The sequence below is a fragment of the Neoarius graeffei genome, chromosome 3 (assembly GCF_027579695.1).
Source record: "Neoarius graeffei isolate fNeoGra1 chromosome 3, fNeoGra1.pri, whole genome shotgun sequence".
Classification (NCBI taxonomy): Eukaryota; Metazoa; Chordata; class Actinopteri; order Siluriformes; family Ariidae; genus Neoarius; species Neoarius graeffei.
In genome coordinates this window covers 45,853,459-45,873,064 of record NC_083571.1, presented here as the reverse complement: position 1 = coordinate 45,873,064, position 19,606 = coordinate 45,853,459, and the positions used below count along the sequence as shown (strand labels likewise).

The window sequence follows — 19,606 nt, the reverse complement described above, 5'->3', positions numbered from 1 at the left end:
TATTGAAGTAAATGATCCAATATTACATATCTGTGCGTGGCAAAAGTATGTGAACCTCTAGGATTAGCAGTTAATTTGAAGGTGAAATTAGAGTCAGGTGTTTTCAATCAATGGGATGACAACCAGGTGTGAGTGGGCACCCTGTTTTATTTAAAGAACAGGGATCTATCAAAGTCTGATCTTCACAACACATGTTTGTGGAAGTGTATCATGGCATGAAAAAAAGGAGATTTCTGAGGACCTCAGAAAAAGCGCTGTTGATGCTAATCAGGCTGGAAAAGGTTACAAAACCATCTCTAAAGAGTTTGGACTCCACCAATCCACAGTCAGACAGATTGTGTACAAATGGAGGAAATTCAAGACCATTGTTACCCTCCCCAGGAGTGGTCGACCAACAGAGATCACTCCAGGAGCAAGGCGTGTAATAGTCGGCAAGGTCACAAAGGACCCCAGGGTAACTTCTCAGCAACTGAAGGCCTCTCTCACATTGGCTAATGTTAATGTTCATGAGTCCACCATCAGGAAAACACTGAACAACAATGTTGTGCATGGCAGGGTTACAAGGAGAAAGCCACTGCTCTCCAAAATGAACATTGCTGCTCATCTGCAGTTTGCTAAAGATCACGTGGACAAGCCAGAAGGCTATTGGAAAAATGTTCTGTGGACGGATAAGACCAAAATAGAAATTTTTGGTTTAAATGAGAAGCGTTATGTTTGGAGAAAGGAAAGCACTCCATTCCAGCATAAGAACCTTATCCCATCTGTAAAACATGGTGGTGGTAGTATCATGGTTTGGGCCTGTTTTGCTGCATCTGGGCCAGGATGGCTTGCCATCATTGATGGAACAATGAACTCTGAATTATACCAGCGAATTCTAAAGGAAAATGTCAGGACATCTGTCCATGAACTGAATCTCAAGAGAAGGTTGGTCATGCAGCAAGACAATGACCCTAAGCACACAAGTCGTTCTAACAAAGAATGGTTAAAGAAGAATAAAGTTAATGTTTTGGAATGGCCAAGTCAAAGTCCTGACCTTAATCCAATCGAAATGTTGTGGAAGGACCTAAAGCGAGCAGTTCATGTGAGGAAACCCACCAACATCCCAGAGCTGAAGCTGTTCTGTACGGAGGAATGGGCTAAAATTCCTCCAAGCCGGTGTGCAGGACTGATCAACAGCTACCGGAAACGTTTAGTTGCAGTTATTGCTGCACAAGGGGGTCACACCAGATACTGAAAGCAAAGGTTCACATACTTTTGCCACTCACAGATATGTAATATTGGACTATTTTCCTCAATAAATAAATGACCAAGTATAATATTTTTGTCTCATTTGTTTAACTGGGTTCTCTTTATCTACTTTTACGACTTGGGTGAAAATCTGATGATGTTTTAGGTCATATTTATTGCAGAAATATAGACAATGCTAAAGGGTTCACAAACTTTCAAGCACCACTGTATCTGGGGGGGGGGGGGGGGGCACTTCTTATATGTAATCAGATTGTGCCAAAAATCTTGCCCTATTTTCAGACTGACTTTTGAAACGGCTCTTTCATTTTGGCCCTGTGAAAGCATGAAATACTTTTACATCTTTTACATCTACAGTCATTGGTGGAGTGAAGGAGCTCATCCTGGCATCCTTTGGGGATCCATTGAGGATCATTTGAATGCTTTGCAGAAACACACTCAAGTCAATGACTGAGGGAAAGATTCATATTTCAGTATTTAAAAAATACATTACAGTAGATGGATATTGTCTAAATGATGCCACTGGAGCCTTTGATGCCTTTATACTTATATAACCAATATGTGATGTAATGAAGTTGTATTGAATGTAGCCTAGGCTATGCCATCTCCATCTTGTGCTGCCTCTTTCACCCATGTTTAGAAATTATATAATACATCAAAATAGTCATTTTATAGAATTATATTATCACTCACACTGACCAGGCAAAAATGCTGTGCCTATTTCTACATGCCTTCCTTTTCTTGTTTTGCTTCCAGACATTGATGAGTGTGCCTTCTCCCGCTACATGTGCCAATATGTCTGCGTTAACAGCCCTGGAGAATATTCATGCACTTGCCCTGAAGGATATGAGCTCCAGGGAACAAGAACGTGTCAAGGTACTTGGCTCCTGCTTCTGTTTGGGAGTGAAATATGATTATCTGTCCAACCTCCATGCCCATTTCAGATCTGATTCAAAATTGGACATGTCAGCACCGAAGGAGATATATAACAGAATATGGGCTCGGTATTCTCAACCAGACTGTCATGGAAAGAATGCAAAAGCTTGGGGTGCGCACAAACAAGGCATTAGTGTTTTAGCCCCCAAAAGGGAGATTTACGTCTATGGGGTATTTTTTTTTTCTAAGAGTTTCAAATGAGAAACAGTGTTATTTTTTCCTCTCCCATGGGTTAGGTGAATAGGTTGGAGAGTGAGTAAGAGTCTCTTAATGAATCTCTGCTGCTGTATTTGAAATAGTTCCCCTTGGTTCCGAGGGTACTTTGATGGTGCAGTACTGTTTGATGTGTGTGTGTGTGTGCCCGAATAAACTCCAGGCTTGCCTGAGCTGTAAGGTTAGGGAAAGCCCATATTTTCTAATATCCCCCAGTACTATAACAGCGAGACCACAGGTTTAGTAAGTAAAACTCTGTGGGCTGGTTTGCCAGGTAGACATTAAGCTTAAGCCTTGATTTAAAGGAGATGCGCGCGCGCGCACACACACACACACACACACACACACAGAGTAAAATCCCTGGGAAACTGGCACATATGAAATTTGTTTAACAGTAGTCTTGGATTTTTACTTACTGGTACTACAGCTATACCACAGTGAATTCTCAGATCTGATTGTTCAGAAGCTGTTGATTATTTCTACTCTGATGGTAGTGCTGGGTGGAAGTTGAATCACAAGTTTATATTCATTTGTTCAGTCGAATACCTTGTTGTTATAGCAACAGCTAATATTTACAGATACTTTTATGTCAGACACCTTAAAGTGCCATTCCACCATTGGATGTATTCTTTGGCATAAAATACAATATATTTTATGACAACATGACTAGACAGAAAAATCTTTTAGCTTCAAAATGTTATATCAAACATAATTTTTTGACAACGACAAGTATATTAATTTTGCGACCAAAGTCACCTACCCTTTTAATTTCCGTGCGGTAGTGAAACGTGATGTCATCGGCAGGTTCCCCTTCTTGTGTACCACGTGTTGGTCTATTTTTAGACCAGGAAACCCCCAAAGTGAGAGAGTCATTTCTCCTCGTATATGGGGGCCAAAAAATTGCGAAAAAATTTTGAGTTAATCTTTCAGTTAGCCAGATTTATTGGTATTAGCTAGATTTATTGGTATTATTTTTATCGCGTTCTATCCGCCATTGCTGATAATATGTGCCACGTCACACGTCACGTGGTACACAAGAAGGGGAACCTGCCGATGACATCACGCGCGGAAATTAAAAGGGTAGGTGACTTTGGTCGCAAAATTAATATACTTGTCGTTGTCAAAAAATTATGTTTGATATATCGTTTTGAAGCTAAAAGATTTCTCTATCTAGTGATACCATTTATATATGTTGTCAAAATATATTGTATTTTATGCCAAAGAATACATCCAATGGTGGAATGGCACTTTAAGGCAATTATAAATGCATTTAAAAATGTGTTGTTATTTAACAAAGAAAATCAGAAAATCATTGATATGGTGACGCTTACTATAAGGAGATATCTGTTTAATAAATTAAAAATTGTAATGATTGGCAAATTGTTGTGGTATAACAAGAATAAAATACTTTGGGATATGCTGTTATTGGAAAATAATCAACTTCTGATGAAAGTAACTCCGCAATGGAAATTCTTTAACTACTGGAATAAAAGAGTTTGTGTCATTTCTGTAATATATGAATATTTTTCCTTTTCTTTCCATTTGACGTCAGACATTAATGAGTGTGAAACAGGCCACAAATGCAATGAGGATGAAATATGCTGGAACTACTACGGAGGCTTCCGTTGTTACCCGAAAAACCCCTGTCAAGAGCCTTATGTGCGCACATCAGAAAAGTAAGTTCATCTGGCAGCATTCTCACAGCTAGATGCGTTTGTAAAGGCCAAGATTTCGTATGCTAGGACAAGCTGGACTAACAGACTGGATTTACACTATATTATTATTACAACCTCAAATCAGAAAAAGTTGGGACAGTATGGAAAATGCAAATGAAAAAAAGTAGTGATTTTTAAATTTATTTTGACTTGTATTTCATTGCAGACAGTATGAACCCAAGGTATTTCATATTCTTTTCTGGTCAACTTCATTTCATTTGTTAATATACATCCATTCCTGCGTTTCAGGCCTGCAACACATTCCAAAACAAGTTGGGACAGGGGAAATTTAGGGCTAGTAATGAGATAAAAAAAATAATAATGATGTGATTTGAAACAAGTGATATCAACAGGTGATTGTAATCATGATTTGGTACAAAATCAGTAAAAGAAAGGCCTAGTCTTTGAGGAGCAAAGATGGGCCGAGGATCTACAGTTTGTCAGAAATGCATGAGAAAATTATTGAAATGTTTAAAAACAATGTTCCTCAAATAAAAATAGGAAGGATTTCGCCTTCTAAGGTGCATAATATCATGAAATGATTCAATGAATGTGGAGGAATTTTGATGTGTAAAGGGCAAGGGCAGAAGCCTAAGCTGAACACCTGTGATCGCTGGTCCCTCAGACAGCACTGCATCAAGAATCATTATTCGTCTATAGCTGATAGAAGCATGTGTGTCTGGGATTACTTTGGCAGACCTTTGTCAAACCCGACAATACAGTTACATCCACAAATTGCAGTTATAACTTTACTGTGCAAAAAGGAAGCCTTATATTAACTGTGTCCAGAAGTGCCGTTGACTTCTCTGAGCTCGCAGGCATCTGAGATGGACCATCACACAATGGAAATGTGGTTTGTGGTCAGACGAATCAATATTCCACATCTTTTGTGGAAGAAAGGGATGCCGTAAGCTCCGAACCAAAGACAAAAAAGGACCATCCAGACTGTTACCAGTAACAAGTCCAAAAGCCAGGGTCTATCATGGTATGAGGTTGTGTCAGTGTCCTTGGCAAAGGTAACTTACACTTCTGTGATGGCAGCATTAATGCAGAAAAGTACATTGAGATTTTGGAGCAACATATGCTGCTTTCAAGATGATATCTTTTCCAGGGATATTTCAACAAAACAATGCAGAACCACATTCTGCACACATTACAAAGGCATGGCTGTGAAAGAAGAGGGTGCCTGTCTCCTCTGTCCCCAATAGAGAACGTGTGGCAAATTTTGAAATGGACAACATGACAATAGTGTTGCACACCTTAAGACCTGTTTGCGGGGGGAAATGGGACAAATTAACACCTGAAGCACTTCATCAATTGGTGTCTTCAGTTCTTAAACACCTCTTACGTGTTGTGAGAAGGAATGGCAACATTACAAAGTAATGTTTTACCGTCCCCATTTTTTAAAAATGTGTTGCAAGAATCAGAATTGAAATAAGTGTTTATTTTGAAAAAAAAACAACAACAATAAAATTCATGAAGTAAAACATCAAATAATGTGCTGTTGTATTGTTTTCAGTGCAACAGAGGTCAAAGATTATTTACAAATCATTGTTTTTAGTTTTAATTTTAATTTCAACATACCCTCCTAACGTTTTCTGACTTGCGGTTGTATGAAAAAGTATGTGGACACCTGTGTGCTGAACATCCCATTCCAAAATTATGGGCATTAATGAGCTGAGTTGGTTCCCCTTTGCTGCTATAACAGCCGCCACTCTTCGGGGAAAACTTTCCACTAGATTTTGGAATGTGGCTATTTTGGGATTTGCCCATTGAGCCACACAAGCACAACAGGTTGGGCACTGACATCTGCCAAGAAGTTCTGGTGCGAAGTTGACATTCCAGTTCATCCCAAATGTGTTCAGCATACAAAGACAATTATGCACTTCCAGCATTCTGCCAACAGTTTGGGGAAAACACACATATGGGTGTTATGGTCAGGTGTCCACAAACGTTTGACCATATAGTGTACTATATCGAGTCTTTGTAGGATAATTTAACATTTAACACTTGTGTATTACAGGCAACTGCACTGCAATTACATGTACCAACTGTTGTTGTTTTGTCTAAATTATTGTATGCTTGCTGTAAATTACTATGTATCTTGTAAATTATTGTACACTACACAAACTGTGTACATACAATACCAGTCAAAAGTTTGGACACACCTACTCATTCATAGGTTTTTCTGTATTTTGACTATTTTCTACATTATAGAACAATAGTGAAGACATCAAAACTATGAAATAGTTTACCTTGGTGACACTTTACACACGATTGGCATTATCTTAACCAGCTTCATGAGGTAGTCACCTGGAATGCTTTTCAATGAACAAGTGTGCCTCATCAAAAGTTAATTAGTGCGATTTCTTGCCTTCTTAATGTGTTTGAGATCAAACAGTAAATAGCAAATAACAAAAATACAGTAAATAGCCCTAGAGTATACAGCCCTAGTAATCCATATTATGTCAAGAACTACTCAACTAAGTAAAGAGAAATGACATCCATCATTACTTTGAGACATGAAGTGTCTATTAATTAATAAAAATAAAAGAAAAACACTGAATTAGAAGGTATGTCCAAACTTTTGACTGGTACTGTGCGTATATATTGTTAAGGGATGTACTGATACCAATACATCTGGTATCAGTCCAATACCGTGCAGATTTACTCATACTTATAAAACTGCTCCAGTTCCAACATTTGATACCAGATGATGCTAATTAACACAAGTCTAGTCTGAGTCTAGACAACACAAAATGACTGGATTTTTTCATGATTAATGATGCAGTCAAAGTCAAGAAAATATCAAGCAGAGGAACTACAACCTATTTCTTTAATAATATATAAAATATCTTATGGCGATTAAATTGTATTGTTAATAGAAAATATGAGGGTGTTTGACTTGAGCACGTACAGTAGTATCAGTGAACCTGGTAATTTAAAAAAAGATGTGAATTGTGCACACACAGAGCTTTTCACAAGCATCCTGAGAAACTGTTGTGCATGAGAGCACTTCAATTCTGTGAGCACTGAGATACTGAGGTTTCCTTTGTCTTCACTCGCCAGATTCTTCAGTTTTCTCACAAGTCCTGCTCAGTTTTGTTGACCACACTTACTGATACTGCTTTGCACACTGTCACAATCTCTATTGAAGATACTGTTTAAATGCCAAAATATCTTAAACACAGTAACTCAGTACAAGGAGTTCATTGCTAGCAGCACAAGGCAGAAATCAACATAAAAAGAACTAAATAACATGCTCAATGAGACCAAAAACCTATACTTCGTCGGAAAAAATGGTATCGAAGCATCACTCATACTGTATATTGCGTGAATTGTGTTCTTTATTTTGACTCCAGCACAAAGGCAAATTCTGTATACTATAAAATACTCTGATTCTACTTATATCATACCTTGGAAAGTTCTATAAGGCTGGTGGTTAGCACCACCATTTTCTCTGTGTAAAAAAAGTTTTCTTTTTCCTTTTCTTTCTAGCCGGTGTGTTTGTTCATCCCCGAGTGCGTGCCGTGGCTTGCCACAGTCCATTGTCTACAAGTACATGAACATTCACTCTGACCGTACCGTACCGGCAGATATTTTCCAGATCCAAGCAACTAACATCTATAGTAACACGCACAACACCTTCAGGATCAGAGCAGGCAATGAAGGAGGAGAATTCTTCCTGAGGGTGAGTAATACATTATAAATAGTAGGGGTGTGATACAATGATATGATCTGTATTTGTTTAGTGCTCCAAATATTCATGTCTGTATCTATAATTGGCTTTAAACCTGAAATGGGTGTGTCCGAAGCCTTTTTTTAATGAGAAATGTACAAGATTTTCTTTTTATTTTAATCCTGCTTGCTCAGATATTTTTGTACCTGCCCACAACATTTTCCAACTAATTTAGTTGGTTCTCTTTCACAAAAGATAAACAAACTAATGGCACCATTTAAATCACCCCAGCCCTGACCAGGCAGTTACTAAGGATGCATGATGTAAATGCATCACTGTAAGTGCATTATTCACATTCACATTAATGAATGTGGTCTTCTTTTTACCTCACAAGCTTCATTTCTGACTGAAAGTAAAAACCTCTTGCATACATTACTTTTTTGTTGTGTCCTGTGAGATCCCATTATTTTTTTTTAAATAAAAATAAATAATTTTAAAAGGCAACACGGTGGTGTAGTGGTTAGCACTGTCACCTCACAGCAAGAAGGTCCTGGGTTCGAGCCCAGAGGCTGATGAGGGCTTTTCTGTGCGGAGTTTGCATGTTCTCTCCGTGTCTGCGTGGGTTTCCTCCGGGTGCTCTGCTTTCCCCCACAGTCCAAAGACATGCAGGTTAGGCTAATTGGTGGCTCTAAATTGACCGTAGGTGTGAATGGCTGTTTGTCTCTATGGGCCCGTCCACACGAGCACGTTTTTGTCGAAGCCGCATAAATACTTTATCGTTTCGGCCTCGTGTCCAGACAGATCTGGCTTTTTCGAGGTGTGAAACCGGTATTTTTTGAAAACGGGTCCCAGAGTAGGAAAATCCTAAAACGCCGGATAGCCCGGAGTCGTCTGGACGGCAAATGCGGATTTTTTCAGAAACGATGACGTATAAGCCCCACCTCTCTAACCTTTAACGTCAGCCGCCGCCGCTAGATGCGTCATAACAACAACAATGGCGGACTACAGGCTTGTGCTCGTACTGCAGAAACAACTGTCAGAGTTGCACTGGCCATGATCGTCCTCTTCTCGTGTTATGAGCTTGTTTGTAAACAGCGCATGACCTTTCTACGCATGCTCCATGGTTTTTCTTCCAGTTTTAGTGTATTGGTGTGGCGGCGTCACAGCGCCACATACAGGCCTGGCATATGTACTACAGCGTTTTGGGTCGTTTCCAGTGAATCCGTGTGGACGCAGATATTTCTGGAAACGACGCCGTGTTTACAGAGATTTTTTTCAAAACGACAGCGTATTGGGTGAGGCCGCGTACTCGTGTGGACGGGCCCTATGTGTCAGCCCTGCTATGATCTGGCGACTTGTCCAAGGTGTACCCCACCTCTCACCCATAGTCAGCTGGGATAGGCTCCAGCTTGCCCACGACCCTGCACAGGATAAGCGGTTACAGATAATGGATGGATGGTGTACCTCCTATTCATACCTGTAATTGTATCTCATCTCATCTCATTATCTCTAGCCGCTTTATCCTTCTACAGGGTCGCAGACAAGCTGGAGCCTATCCCAGCTGACTATGGGCGAAAGGCGGGGTACACCCTGGACAAGTCGCCAGGTCATCACAGGGCTGACACATAGACACAGACAACCATTCACACTCACATTCACACCTACGGTCAATTTAGAGTCACCAGTTAACCTAACCTGCATGTCTTTGGACTGTGGCGGAAACCGGAGCACCCGGAGGAAACCCACGCGGACACGGGGAGAACATGCAAACTCCACACAGAAAGGCCCTCGCCGGCCCCGGGGCTCGAACCCAGGACCTTCTTGCTGTGAGGCGACAGCGCTAACCACTACACCACCGTGCCGCCCCATGTTTAACATGTAATATCATAAAGCAACTGATCATATTTCTCTGTTTATAGCGTTCCAACAATGTCAGTGCAATGCTGGTGTTGACCAAGTCCCTAGAGGGCCCTCTTGAGATAATCGTCGATCTAGAGATGATCACCCACCACACTGTCACAAACTATCGCAGCAGCTCCTTATTAAGGCTTACCATCGTCGTGGGACCGTTCTCCTTCTAATGGCTGCTGTACTGCTCTTCACATGTTTAAACATATCCAATATGCTACTTTCTAGTTCCCTACGATCACAGTGCCAACAATTTATGAACTGTGCAAGTTGAGTCTTTCTTTTTTATTCTTTATGTTCTGTATAGTTGTTCCTACTCTTCTTTTGGAACATCCGATATTCTTAATGAGTTGATATAAAAAGGGTCCACTAGCAGTTAGTTGCAGAGAAACAGAAATACGTGGCTTTACCTAACCAGAGACTTGTATTGACAATGAAAGTGTGTGTGTGTTTGACAGGATATATTGTGACATTGAGACAAAGTAAGTTTCAGACAGACAAGGACTGATGCTAGGCGCTAGTGATAAAAGATATAGCAGTATAACAGTATATTGTCTTCTTTTTCATTTGAATATTGGGTGGATGCCCTTTTTATTCATGACCAAGAGCATTAGTTATTTCTTATTCAAATATAAGTGCCGAGTGTGTGACCTTACTATCCTGTGTGAGTTGGACACAAATTAAACTCAGCAATGTTTTTTTCTTTCTTGAACCCTCTCCAGTGGCTCTGTCCCAAGATTGACTAACATGTTCTCAAGCAACACAATTAATGAAGTGAAATCATTTTCATTCTTGGGGACAAAACATTATGGTTGAGTGTTTTTTTGAACTGCACTTGAATGTTTGCAGCTTTGTTGATGAGAGAGTTACTGTTTATGTGGTTTGATGATGCCACTTTAATAAATCTAGATTCATTTCCTTTTCATTTATGAATAATGCTTTGTAGCTAGTCTCAGTGGCAACATGGCCATTGAACAATAAATAGCCAGGAAATGATGGCAATGCCACAGTACGGCAGAGCTTTTGAGTGTTTCCCACAAATGGATTAAATGGACTAATGTGGTGGAAAGCACTTGGCCATGTATATTAGTTCCAGTGAGGTTACCCTGGGGGAAAAAAAAATCTCTGTTCCTAGTCCAAGCTATCAATCAGCCAAATATTATGTGTACTTTGAAGATTTGTATGAATAAATGCAGTATGTAGTCATGATCCATGAAAAAGCATGGAGTTTGTTGTCTTGTAGCCATATTACCACTCATTGTATGTGCAGCACTGATGAAGTGGGGAAAAACCTACTTCAAGTTACCTATGTCAAGCCTTAAGGTATTTTGTCTTTAATTGTAACCCTTGTAGAATATGTAGTTCAATCTCCAAAGTCTAACATGCAGTGCCTTACATATAAATATAGTGATAACTGCAATAGCCAACTATATTTGTATATTCAGTGCCATTCACACTTAAAAAAATTTTTGAAAAAAAAAAAAGCTCTATGCAGTTGGGGATCTTTTCTTTATTTAAAACTGATTTCATGCATAACCATGAATGTTTCTGTACTATGAAACAGAAGAGAATTGTTTTAAGAAATAAAGGTTATATTTAAGATTCAGATTGAGTGTTCTTTGTTTTTTTATTGTTTTTCTATTATTGTTTTTAGCATACTGCTATATTAATTTACACCGCAGTGCTTTACAGTTCTCAGATCAAATTGGCCTGAACTTGGTGATTAATTCTATGACAGAAGTTACGTATCACACCACCCTGATATTGATTAATTTCTTATAACAGCACCACCCCTCAATGTTTTATTCCTGACTTATTCTTGAAAAAATGTATGAGTATGTATTAATAATTTATTGAAATAAGCAAAAAGATTTGTCATAACTGAGTAGCATGCTTGAGCCACTGATACCATACAAGAGTCCTGAAATCATGTTTTTGCATGATATTGCACACATCTCATTCATCTCATTATCTCTAGCCGCTTTATCCTTCTACAGGGTCGCAGGCAAGCTGGAGCCTATCCCAGCTGACTACGGGCGAAAGGCAGGGTACACCCTGGACAAGTCGCCAGGTCATCACAGGGCTGACACATAGACACAGACAACCATTCACACTCACACTCACACCTACGCTCAATTTAGAGTCACCAGTTAACCTAACCTGCATGTCTTTGGACTGTGGGGGAAACCGGAGCACCCGGAGGAAACCCACGCGGACACGGGGAGAACATGCAAACTCCACACAGAAAGGCCCTCGCCGGCCACGGGGCTCGAACCCGGACCTTCTTGCTGTGAGGCGACAGCGCTAACCACTACACCACCGTGCCGCCTATTGCACACATATACAAGCAAAATTATGGCACTTCAGGAAAGTTTTTTTTTTTTTTTAATCCAAATACATACAGATATACGGATTCCCCCAAAAAAGATTACTGGAAATTTACAAACATGGACAAATTTGTTGGTACCCTTCCACGAAAAAAATAACCCACAACTATTTCTGAAGTAACTTGAAACTGACTTAAAAGTTAATGGCATCCATCATTGTTTATTCCATGTTTAACACAAATCAGACTTTGCATTTGATTTTTCATACAAATGAATATTTTACATCACAAAACAAATGAAAATGGTCTGGACAAAATGACAGTACCCTTAACTTAATGTTTTATTGCACAACCTTTAGCTGCAATCACTGCTAACAAGCAATCAGCTCTCAATGAGACTTCTGCATCTGACAATAAGTAGTTTGGCCTGCTCTTCCTGAGCAAACTGCTCCAGTTGTCTCAGGTTTGAAGAGTGCCTTCTCCACACTGCATGTTTCAGATCTTTCCAGAAATGTTCAATAGGATTCAGATCAGGGCTCAGAGAAGGCCACTTCAGGATAATCCAATGTTTTGTTCTTTGCCATTCTTGGGTGCTTTTAGCTGTGTTTTTTGGGTCTTTATCCTGTTGAAGGCCCCATGACCTGTGACTGAGACAGAGCTTTCTGACACTGGGTAGTACGTTTCATTCCAAAATGCCTTGATCGTCTTGAGATTTCATTGTGCCTAGTGCTAGATGCAGCAAAGCAGCCCCAAATTATAACCAAGCCTCCTCCATGTTTCACAGTAGGTATGATGTTCTTTTCTTTGAAAGCTTCATTTTTTTCCTCCTGTGGACATATAGCTCATGTGACTTGCCAATATGCTTAAGGTTGTCTCATCTATCCAAAGGACATGCTCCTAGAAACATTGTGGCTTGTCAATATGCATTTTAATAAATTTCAGTCTGGCTTTTTAAAGTTTTTCTTTCAACAACAGAGTCCTCCTGGGTCGTCTTCTATTGAGCCCACTGTCACTCAAAAAGTGACAAACAGACATTGATGTACAGTACCTTGACCTTGGAGTTCAAGTTTTATCTCTTTGGAAGTTATCCTTGGCTCTTTGTGTACCATTGGCACCATCCTTCTGTTCAATCTGTGATGGATTTTCCTCTTGCAGTCACATCCAGGAAAGTTGGCTACAGTCCCATGGAACTTAAACTTCTTAATATTATAACCCCAATTCCAAAAAAGTTGGGACACTGTGTAAAACAAATAAAAACAGAATGTGAAGATTTGCAAATCATGGAAACCCTATATTTCATTAAAAATAGTACAAAGACAACATATCAAATGTTGAAACTGAGAAATGTTATTGTTTTTTGAATGCTCATTTTGAACGTATGCTCATTTTGAGTGACGATTTTTCTCAATTTAAATAGACTGAATGACTGATTACAAAAGTGAACATGTATGACACAAATTAAAGAAAACAATTGGTTTTAAATATCACAAAAATCCAATTATTTATAATCTTTTCTAGAGGTACCAACAAATCTCTCATCTCATTATCTCTAGCCGCTTTATCCTGTTCTACAGGGTCGCAGGCAAGCTGGAGCCTATCCCAGCTGACTACGGGCGAGAGGCGGGGTACACCCTGGACAAGTCGCCAGGTCATCACAGGGCTGACACATAGACACAGACAACCATTCACACTCACATTCACACCTACGGTCAATTTAGAGTCACCAGTTAACCTAACCTGCATGTCTTTGGACTGTGGGGGAAACCGGAGCACCCGGAGGAAACCCACGCGGACACGGGGAGAACATGCAAACTCCACACAGAAAGGCCCTTGCCGGCCACGGGGCTCGAACCCGGACCTTCTTGCTGTGAGGCGACAGCGCTAACCACTACACCACCGTGCCGCCCACCAACAAATCTGTCCAGGCTATTTTAGAATGTCTTTGTAAAATAAACAATAAATAAATTATTTTCTCACTTTTTTTTTAAATATTTTTTTTTGTTGCTTTACTCTATGACATACCAAAGTCATGCAAGTATACATGAGAAAATTGCTTTTAATTTCATTACTTTTCAGAAGGAATAAAGCATTGTTTCAACAAGCTGTAATGGTACCAAGAAATTTGTCTATGTCTGTATGTATTATTCTGGCACGTTTAACTGAAGAGAACCATCTTCAAATAATAAGCAGCGTTTTTATTATTATTGTTGTTGATGATGATGATCCTAAGGGTTTAGATGTTGGAGGCTAGCAGTGTTCGTCACTATTTCCCAACTGTGAACTGGCTGCAGAACAAATCTATTTTCATGTTGACTCATTATAAAAGGTGTGGCTTGAGTGATAGTGGATTGTATGACGTAGCCCACTCTTAAGTTGACTTCACACTCTGCATGGAAAATACACCACTGTGAATTACCACACACACTTGGAACTCTCTTCTTATGCAGGCATAAGTATAATTTGTGATTACAATGCTGACATGTTGCCAATTTTGGTGGGCACAAGCCATCGTTTGTTTGCACTCAATTGCTATTTTGGTGGTTTGAAGTAAAAAAGACAGTGTCACCACACCTCATGATAATGTATTATTATTTATAACCCCAACTATTTGTAACTATTTGTAGCAAATAACATTCCTTCCCTCCCTTCACTTCTGTGGCCATAAATACAATATATAAAAACAAACAAACATAAATAAAAGTAATAAAACCCGTTTAAATGTGCGGGATTTTTATATCACTAAAAAGTTTATTCAGAATTATTTCTGACGAAACTTTCAATCTAAGACTCAGTATATACAGTGCCAGTCAAAAACTTCTTCTCTTTACTTAGTTGAGCAGTTCTTGACATAATATGGATTACTGTTGTTGTGGAATAGGGATATTTGCTGTATTTTTATTATTTACTATTGATTGTTTGATCTTAGACGCATTAAGAAAGCAGGAAATTCCACTCATTAACTTTTGACAAGGTACATCTGTTAATTGAAAAGCATTTTAGGTGACTACCTTATGAAACTGGTTAAGATAATGCGAATAGTGTGTAAAGTGTCATCAAGGTAAATGCTAGCTACTTTGAAGAATCTAAAATATAAAATAATTTTTTAAAACTTTTTTTTTGTTTGTTTATCATATAATTTCATAGTGGGTGGCACGGTGGTGTAGTGGTTAGCACTGTCGCCTCACAGCAAGAAGGTCCTGGGTTCGAGCCCAGCAGCTGATGAGGGCCTTTCTGTGCGGAGTTTGCATGTTCTCCTCGTGTCCACGTGGGTTTCCTCCGGGTGCTCCGGTTTCCCCCACAGTCCAAAGACATGCAGGTTAGGTTAACTGGTGACTCTAAATTGACCGTAGGTGTGAATGTGAGTGTGAATGGTTGTCTGTGTCTATGTGTCAGCCCTGTGATGGCCTGGTGACTTGTCCAGGGTGTACCCCGCCTTTCGCCTGTAGTCAGCTGGGATAGGCTCCAGCTTGCCTGCGACCCTGTAGAAGGATAAAGCGGCTAGAGATAATGAGATGAGATGAGATAATTTCATAGTGGGTGGCACGGTGGTGTAGTGGTTAGCACTGTCGCCTCACAGCAAGAAGGTCCTGGGTTCGAGCCCACCGGCTGACGAGGGCCTTTCTGTGTGGAGTTTGTGTGGTGTCCGAGTGGGTTTCCTCCGGGTGCTCTGGTTTCCCCCACAGTCTAAAGGCATGCAGGTTAGGCTAATTGGTGGCTCTAAATTGACCGTAGGTGTGAGTATGAATGGTTATTCGTGTCTATGTGTCAGCCCTGTGATGACCTGGCGACTTGTCCAGGGTGTACCCCACCTCTTGCCCATAGTCAGCTGGGATAGGCTCCAACTTGCCTGCGACCCTGTAGAACAGGATAAAGTGGCTACAGATGATGGATGGATGCATAATTTCATAGTTTTGTTGCTTTCAGTATTGTTCTGCAATGTTTAAAATAGCCCAAATACAGAAAAAACTATGAATGAGGAGGTGTGGCCAAACTTTTGATTGTGTGTGTGTGTGCAGTTGTATTTATATATATGGAGAATGAAATGTCCTGTTATTTCGTCTTGATAGCATTCCCATGGCACCCACATTTACTCAGAAAAAGTGGTTTGTTTTTTGTTATCTAATATTAGCTAATCATATCACTGTATTCATGGTAAACATTAGCACAATGCCTTCCTAAACTTTAATAGAACTGAAGCAGATGGTGAAAATGTATTAGTTGTAATTAATTATAGCATAAACTGTAATTCCAATTTTAAACCTTTTTTCCTTGGAGACACGGGATTTTGTGTAGTCAGTTGCCTTACTTTCAGGTTTAGTGAGAGAAACTGGGGCTGTCAGAAAGCTCCAAAAATTGTGACTTGTGATTCTCAATTGGAGGAGTTTTTCCCCAGTTGGAAGGTGGGAATTACTTTGTTTCCCTTGTGATGTGAATCCAGCAACTACCCTAGAGAGGTTTATGTTCCCCCCCCCCCTTTGAACATGACAAACTTGGGGCAGCACGGTAGTGTAGTGGTTAGCGCTGTCGCCTCACAGCAAGAAGGTCCGGGTTCGAGCCCCGTGGCCGGCGAGGGCTTTTCTGTGCGGAGTTTGCATGTTCTCCCCGTGTCCGCGTGGGTTTCCTCCGGGTGCTCCGGTTTCCCCCACAGTCCAAAGACATGCAGGTTAGGTTAACTGGTGACTCTAAATTGAGCGTAGGTGTGAATGTGAGTGTGAATGGTTGTCTGTGTCTATGTGTCAGCCCTGTGATGACCTGGCGACTTGTCCAGGGTGTACCCCGCCTTTCGCCCGTAGTCAGCTGGGATAGGCTCCAGCTTGCCTGCGACCCTGTAGAACAGGATAAAGTGGCTAGAGATAATGAGATGAGATGACAAACTTGGACTATTGAGGCTGTATTCATGTCATTAGCTGATGAGATTAATTAGGTGTATGAAATGCTTAAATAAGAGAACGCTGAACTCTGTATGCTATGGAACTTCTGCACCGGAATCTAACTAGCTGCTAAGTTACCAGGGAAATCATCTACAGTAAATAACCTAAATGCTTGCTTTGGATTCACTGTAAGTAAGTTTCTGGGTTAAACAAGTGAATACTTGCTTAATACTTTAAAAAAAATGGCTTATAGTTAAAATAGAAGGGCAATTCTGAGCCAAATATGTTTGGCATCAGATATCAATGTTGCAATATACAATTAAATACTATTGTTACTGTGTCAAGGACAATCCATAAGAGACAACTAAATGAGTCCCACTAGGAAAGTTAAGGAGATCTCGAAAACAAATAAAAAAAACAAAAAAAAGAAAAATGAAATGAATGAAGAATGAAAAAATAATAAAACTATATCATGAGGTTAATCAGTATAGTTAGTGTGCTTGCTCAAGCACACAGCAGCCGAAGGCCAAAGGCAAACACACTATTGTTCTTTTTAAGTTTACTTATTCTGCCTTAAGCCTAGGTCACAACCGGACATACAATTTTTTGGCCGTGCAATTTTTGGCGTTTCCCAAATCGCTGCGTTTTTTTTGTTCGTGGAGAAAGATGCACGTTGGCCGTAAGTTTTTTTTGCAACCTGAAAAAAACGTAAGCGCCCGTAGAGTTTGTTTGACATGACAAAGAACCTCTGCGGCCAGTCTACGGCTCGAAAATTAGCACGTCACATGCGCGCCCTCCGTGCGTTTCACGCGCGTCCTCCGTGCGTTTCTTGCGTTTTTTTGTACGTAGACCGGCCGTAGGAGCACGTACGGCCGGTTGTGACCGAGGCTTTATTCCGACACGTTTTTTGGATCCACTACTCCTCCTAGGGCGTTCGAGATAGACACCATTCCAACTCTGAGACGTCTGGCCCGAAGTGGTGTAGTGTGCTTGTATACAGCTTTTGGATCAAGCGCGCCCATTCTCTTGTTCTTGTCATTTTTCTTTTGTTTTTTTCCCATAGAGAATGAATAGGGCTCATGAATCGAATCGTCCTACTCGGACACGCTCCATCGCAGATGCACTAAACCTCATGTGATACTTTAGGCCAACTCCCCCGACACATACATGCAATCGGTTCTGACGATTAAATTTTTACTTTCTTTTTGCTCATCCCTTTTTCCTCCATAGGCTTGCATTAATTTTTGGCCCCATTGAAAATGAATGGTGTTTCAGGAGAAAAACTTTCACTCTCCATCAATTTTTTTAACCAATGCCGCTTTTCCACTACAAACACGGCTGAGTCGGGCTGAGCCGTGCCGTGCTGAGTCGAGCTGAGCGGGGCTGTTGGAGTTGCATTTCGACTACAACCGCGCTGAACCGTGCTGGCTGGAAGTGGGTGGACACATTGGGTGGAGTTAGCGAAAGTGGGTGGACGTCACGTGATGTCGTTAAGCAGCGCAAACAGTGACATCAGTGAGCTTTTAAGCGGTAGTCTCACGACCCGAATAGTAAACAATAAACATTGAGTCGTTAGTGTTGCTGGTCTTGGTGCTGTGGCTTGTTGTCACCGACAACGCGAACAGATACTGGCAAGAGCGTATAGATGAGGCGAGGCGCATAAGGCTTCAGAAATTCTCGTAATTCGTAATTATTCTTCTTCCGGGTTTACGGTGTTTACAGATCCCAGCGTGCTCGCGGGGCGTGTGTGAGCATCTGAGGACACTCCTCCTCACCAATCAGTGCACAGGGGAGTGTCTGCTCACGCCCCTAGCCTCACTCGGCTCGCTTTGGCTCGCTTCAGCCCCACTCCAAAACGGTGCGAGTTTTAGGGGCTAAGCAGGGCTGAAGCAAGCCAAGTCGTGCTGTTCTTTGGTAGTTGAAACGCGAGCCGTGTCAGGCTGAAGTGAGCTGAAGTGAGCTGAAAAAGGGTAGTGGAAAAGGGCCACAAGTGACCAAACTTCAAGAAACTTCACTTGATGCCTCAGGCCAAGTCCCCGCACAGATCCATCCCCTCATCTGAGACCTGCACTCGTCTTTTCCTTGGTTTTCACGCATCTCTTTTTACCTCCATAGGCTTCCATTGATTTTTGGCCCCATTCAAATGAATGGAGTTTTGCTCAGTAACACTTCACCACGCATCCACCAAACTTCATACGGCACCTCAGGCCAAATCACCCATCACACACATGATATTGCTTCTGACCTGCACTCGTCTTTGTCTTGCCTTTCATCCGTCCATTTTTTCTCCATTTTGCCGCTAATCAATGGAAGCTTGACTGAGTCATTCCTCCCTTCCCCCATAGGTGATGATGCATTTGGCAAGGATCTGCTCATTTGAGACTTTGACAGCAAATCAACTTCAACTCAATGGCCACTTTATTAGGAATACTTACACGCACACACGATAGCAATTACCATATAATCATTCACGTGTTACCGTGCTAGCTGTTAGCATGTTACGCATTACGATATCATGCATGCTGTTAGCTCGCGAGTTGTTAGCATGTTCACCATTAGCATGTTATCATGAGAGCTGTTAACATGTTAGGATTAGCATGGTAGCATGCAGAGTTCACACGTTTGTTGTTAGTGAGTTCGCCTGAGCATGTTAGCATGCTAACTGTTAGCATGTTAGCTGTTAGCATGTCACTCGCAGCGTGTTAGCATGCCA

The 19,606-nt window shown here is 40.8% G+C and overlaps 1 protein-coding gene across 5 annotated transcripts in view; it reads left to right on the top strand.

Moving 5' to 3' along the window:
* Nucleotides 1-11,304, top strand: part of efemp1 (EGF containing fibulin extracellular matrix protein 1) — a 65,354-nt gene extending 54,050 nt beyond the window's left edge. For all 5 annotated transcript variants that reach the window (XM_060916902.1, XM_060916903.1, XM_060916901.1 and 2 more), the window contains 4 exons: nt 2,002-2,121; nt 3,947-4,070; nt 7,608-7,800; nt 9,708-11,304. In XM_060916902.1, coding sequence (XP_060772885.1) covers nt 2,002-2,121; nt 3,947-4,070; nt 7,608-7,800; nt 9,708-9,869 — 599 coding nt within the window. In that variant the 3' untranslated portion in view covers nt 9,870-11,304. The remainder of the gene's footprint in view (nt 1-2,001; nt 2,122-3,946; nt 4,071-7,607; nt 7,801-9,707) is intronic.
* Nucleotides 11,305-19,606: the final 8,302 nt, after the last annotated feature.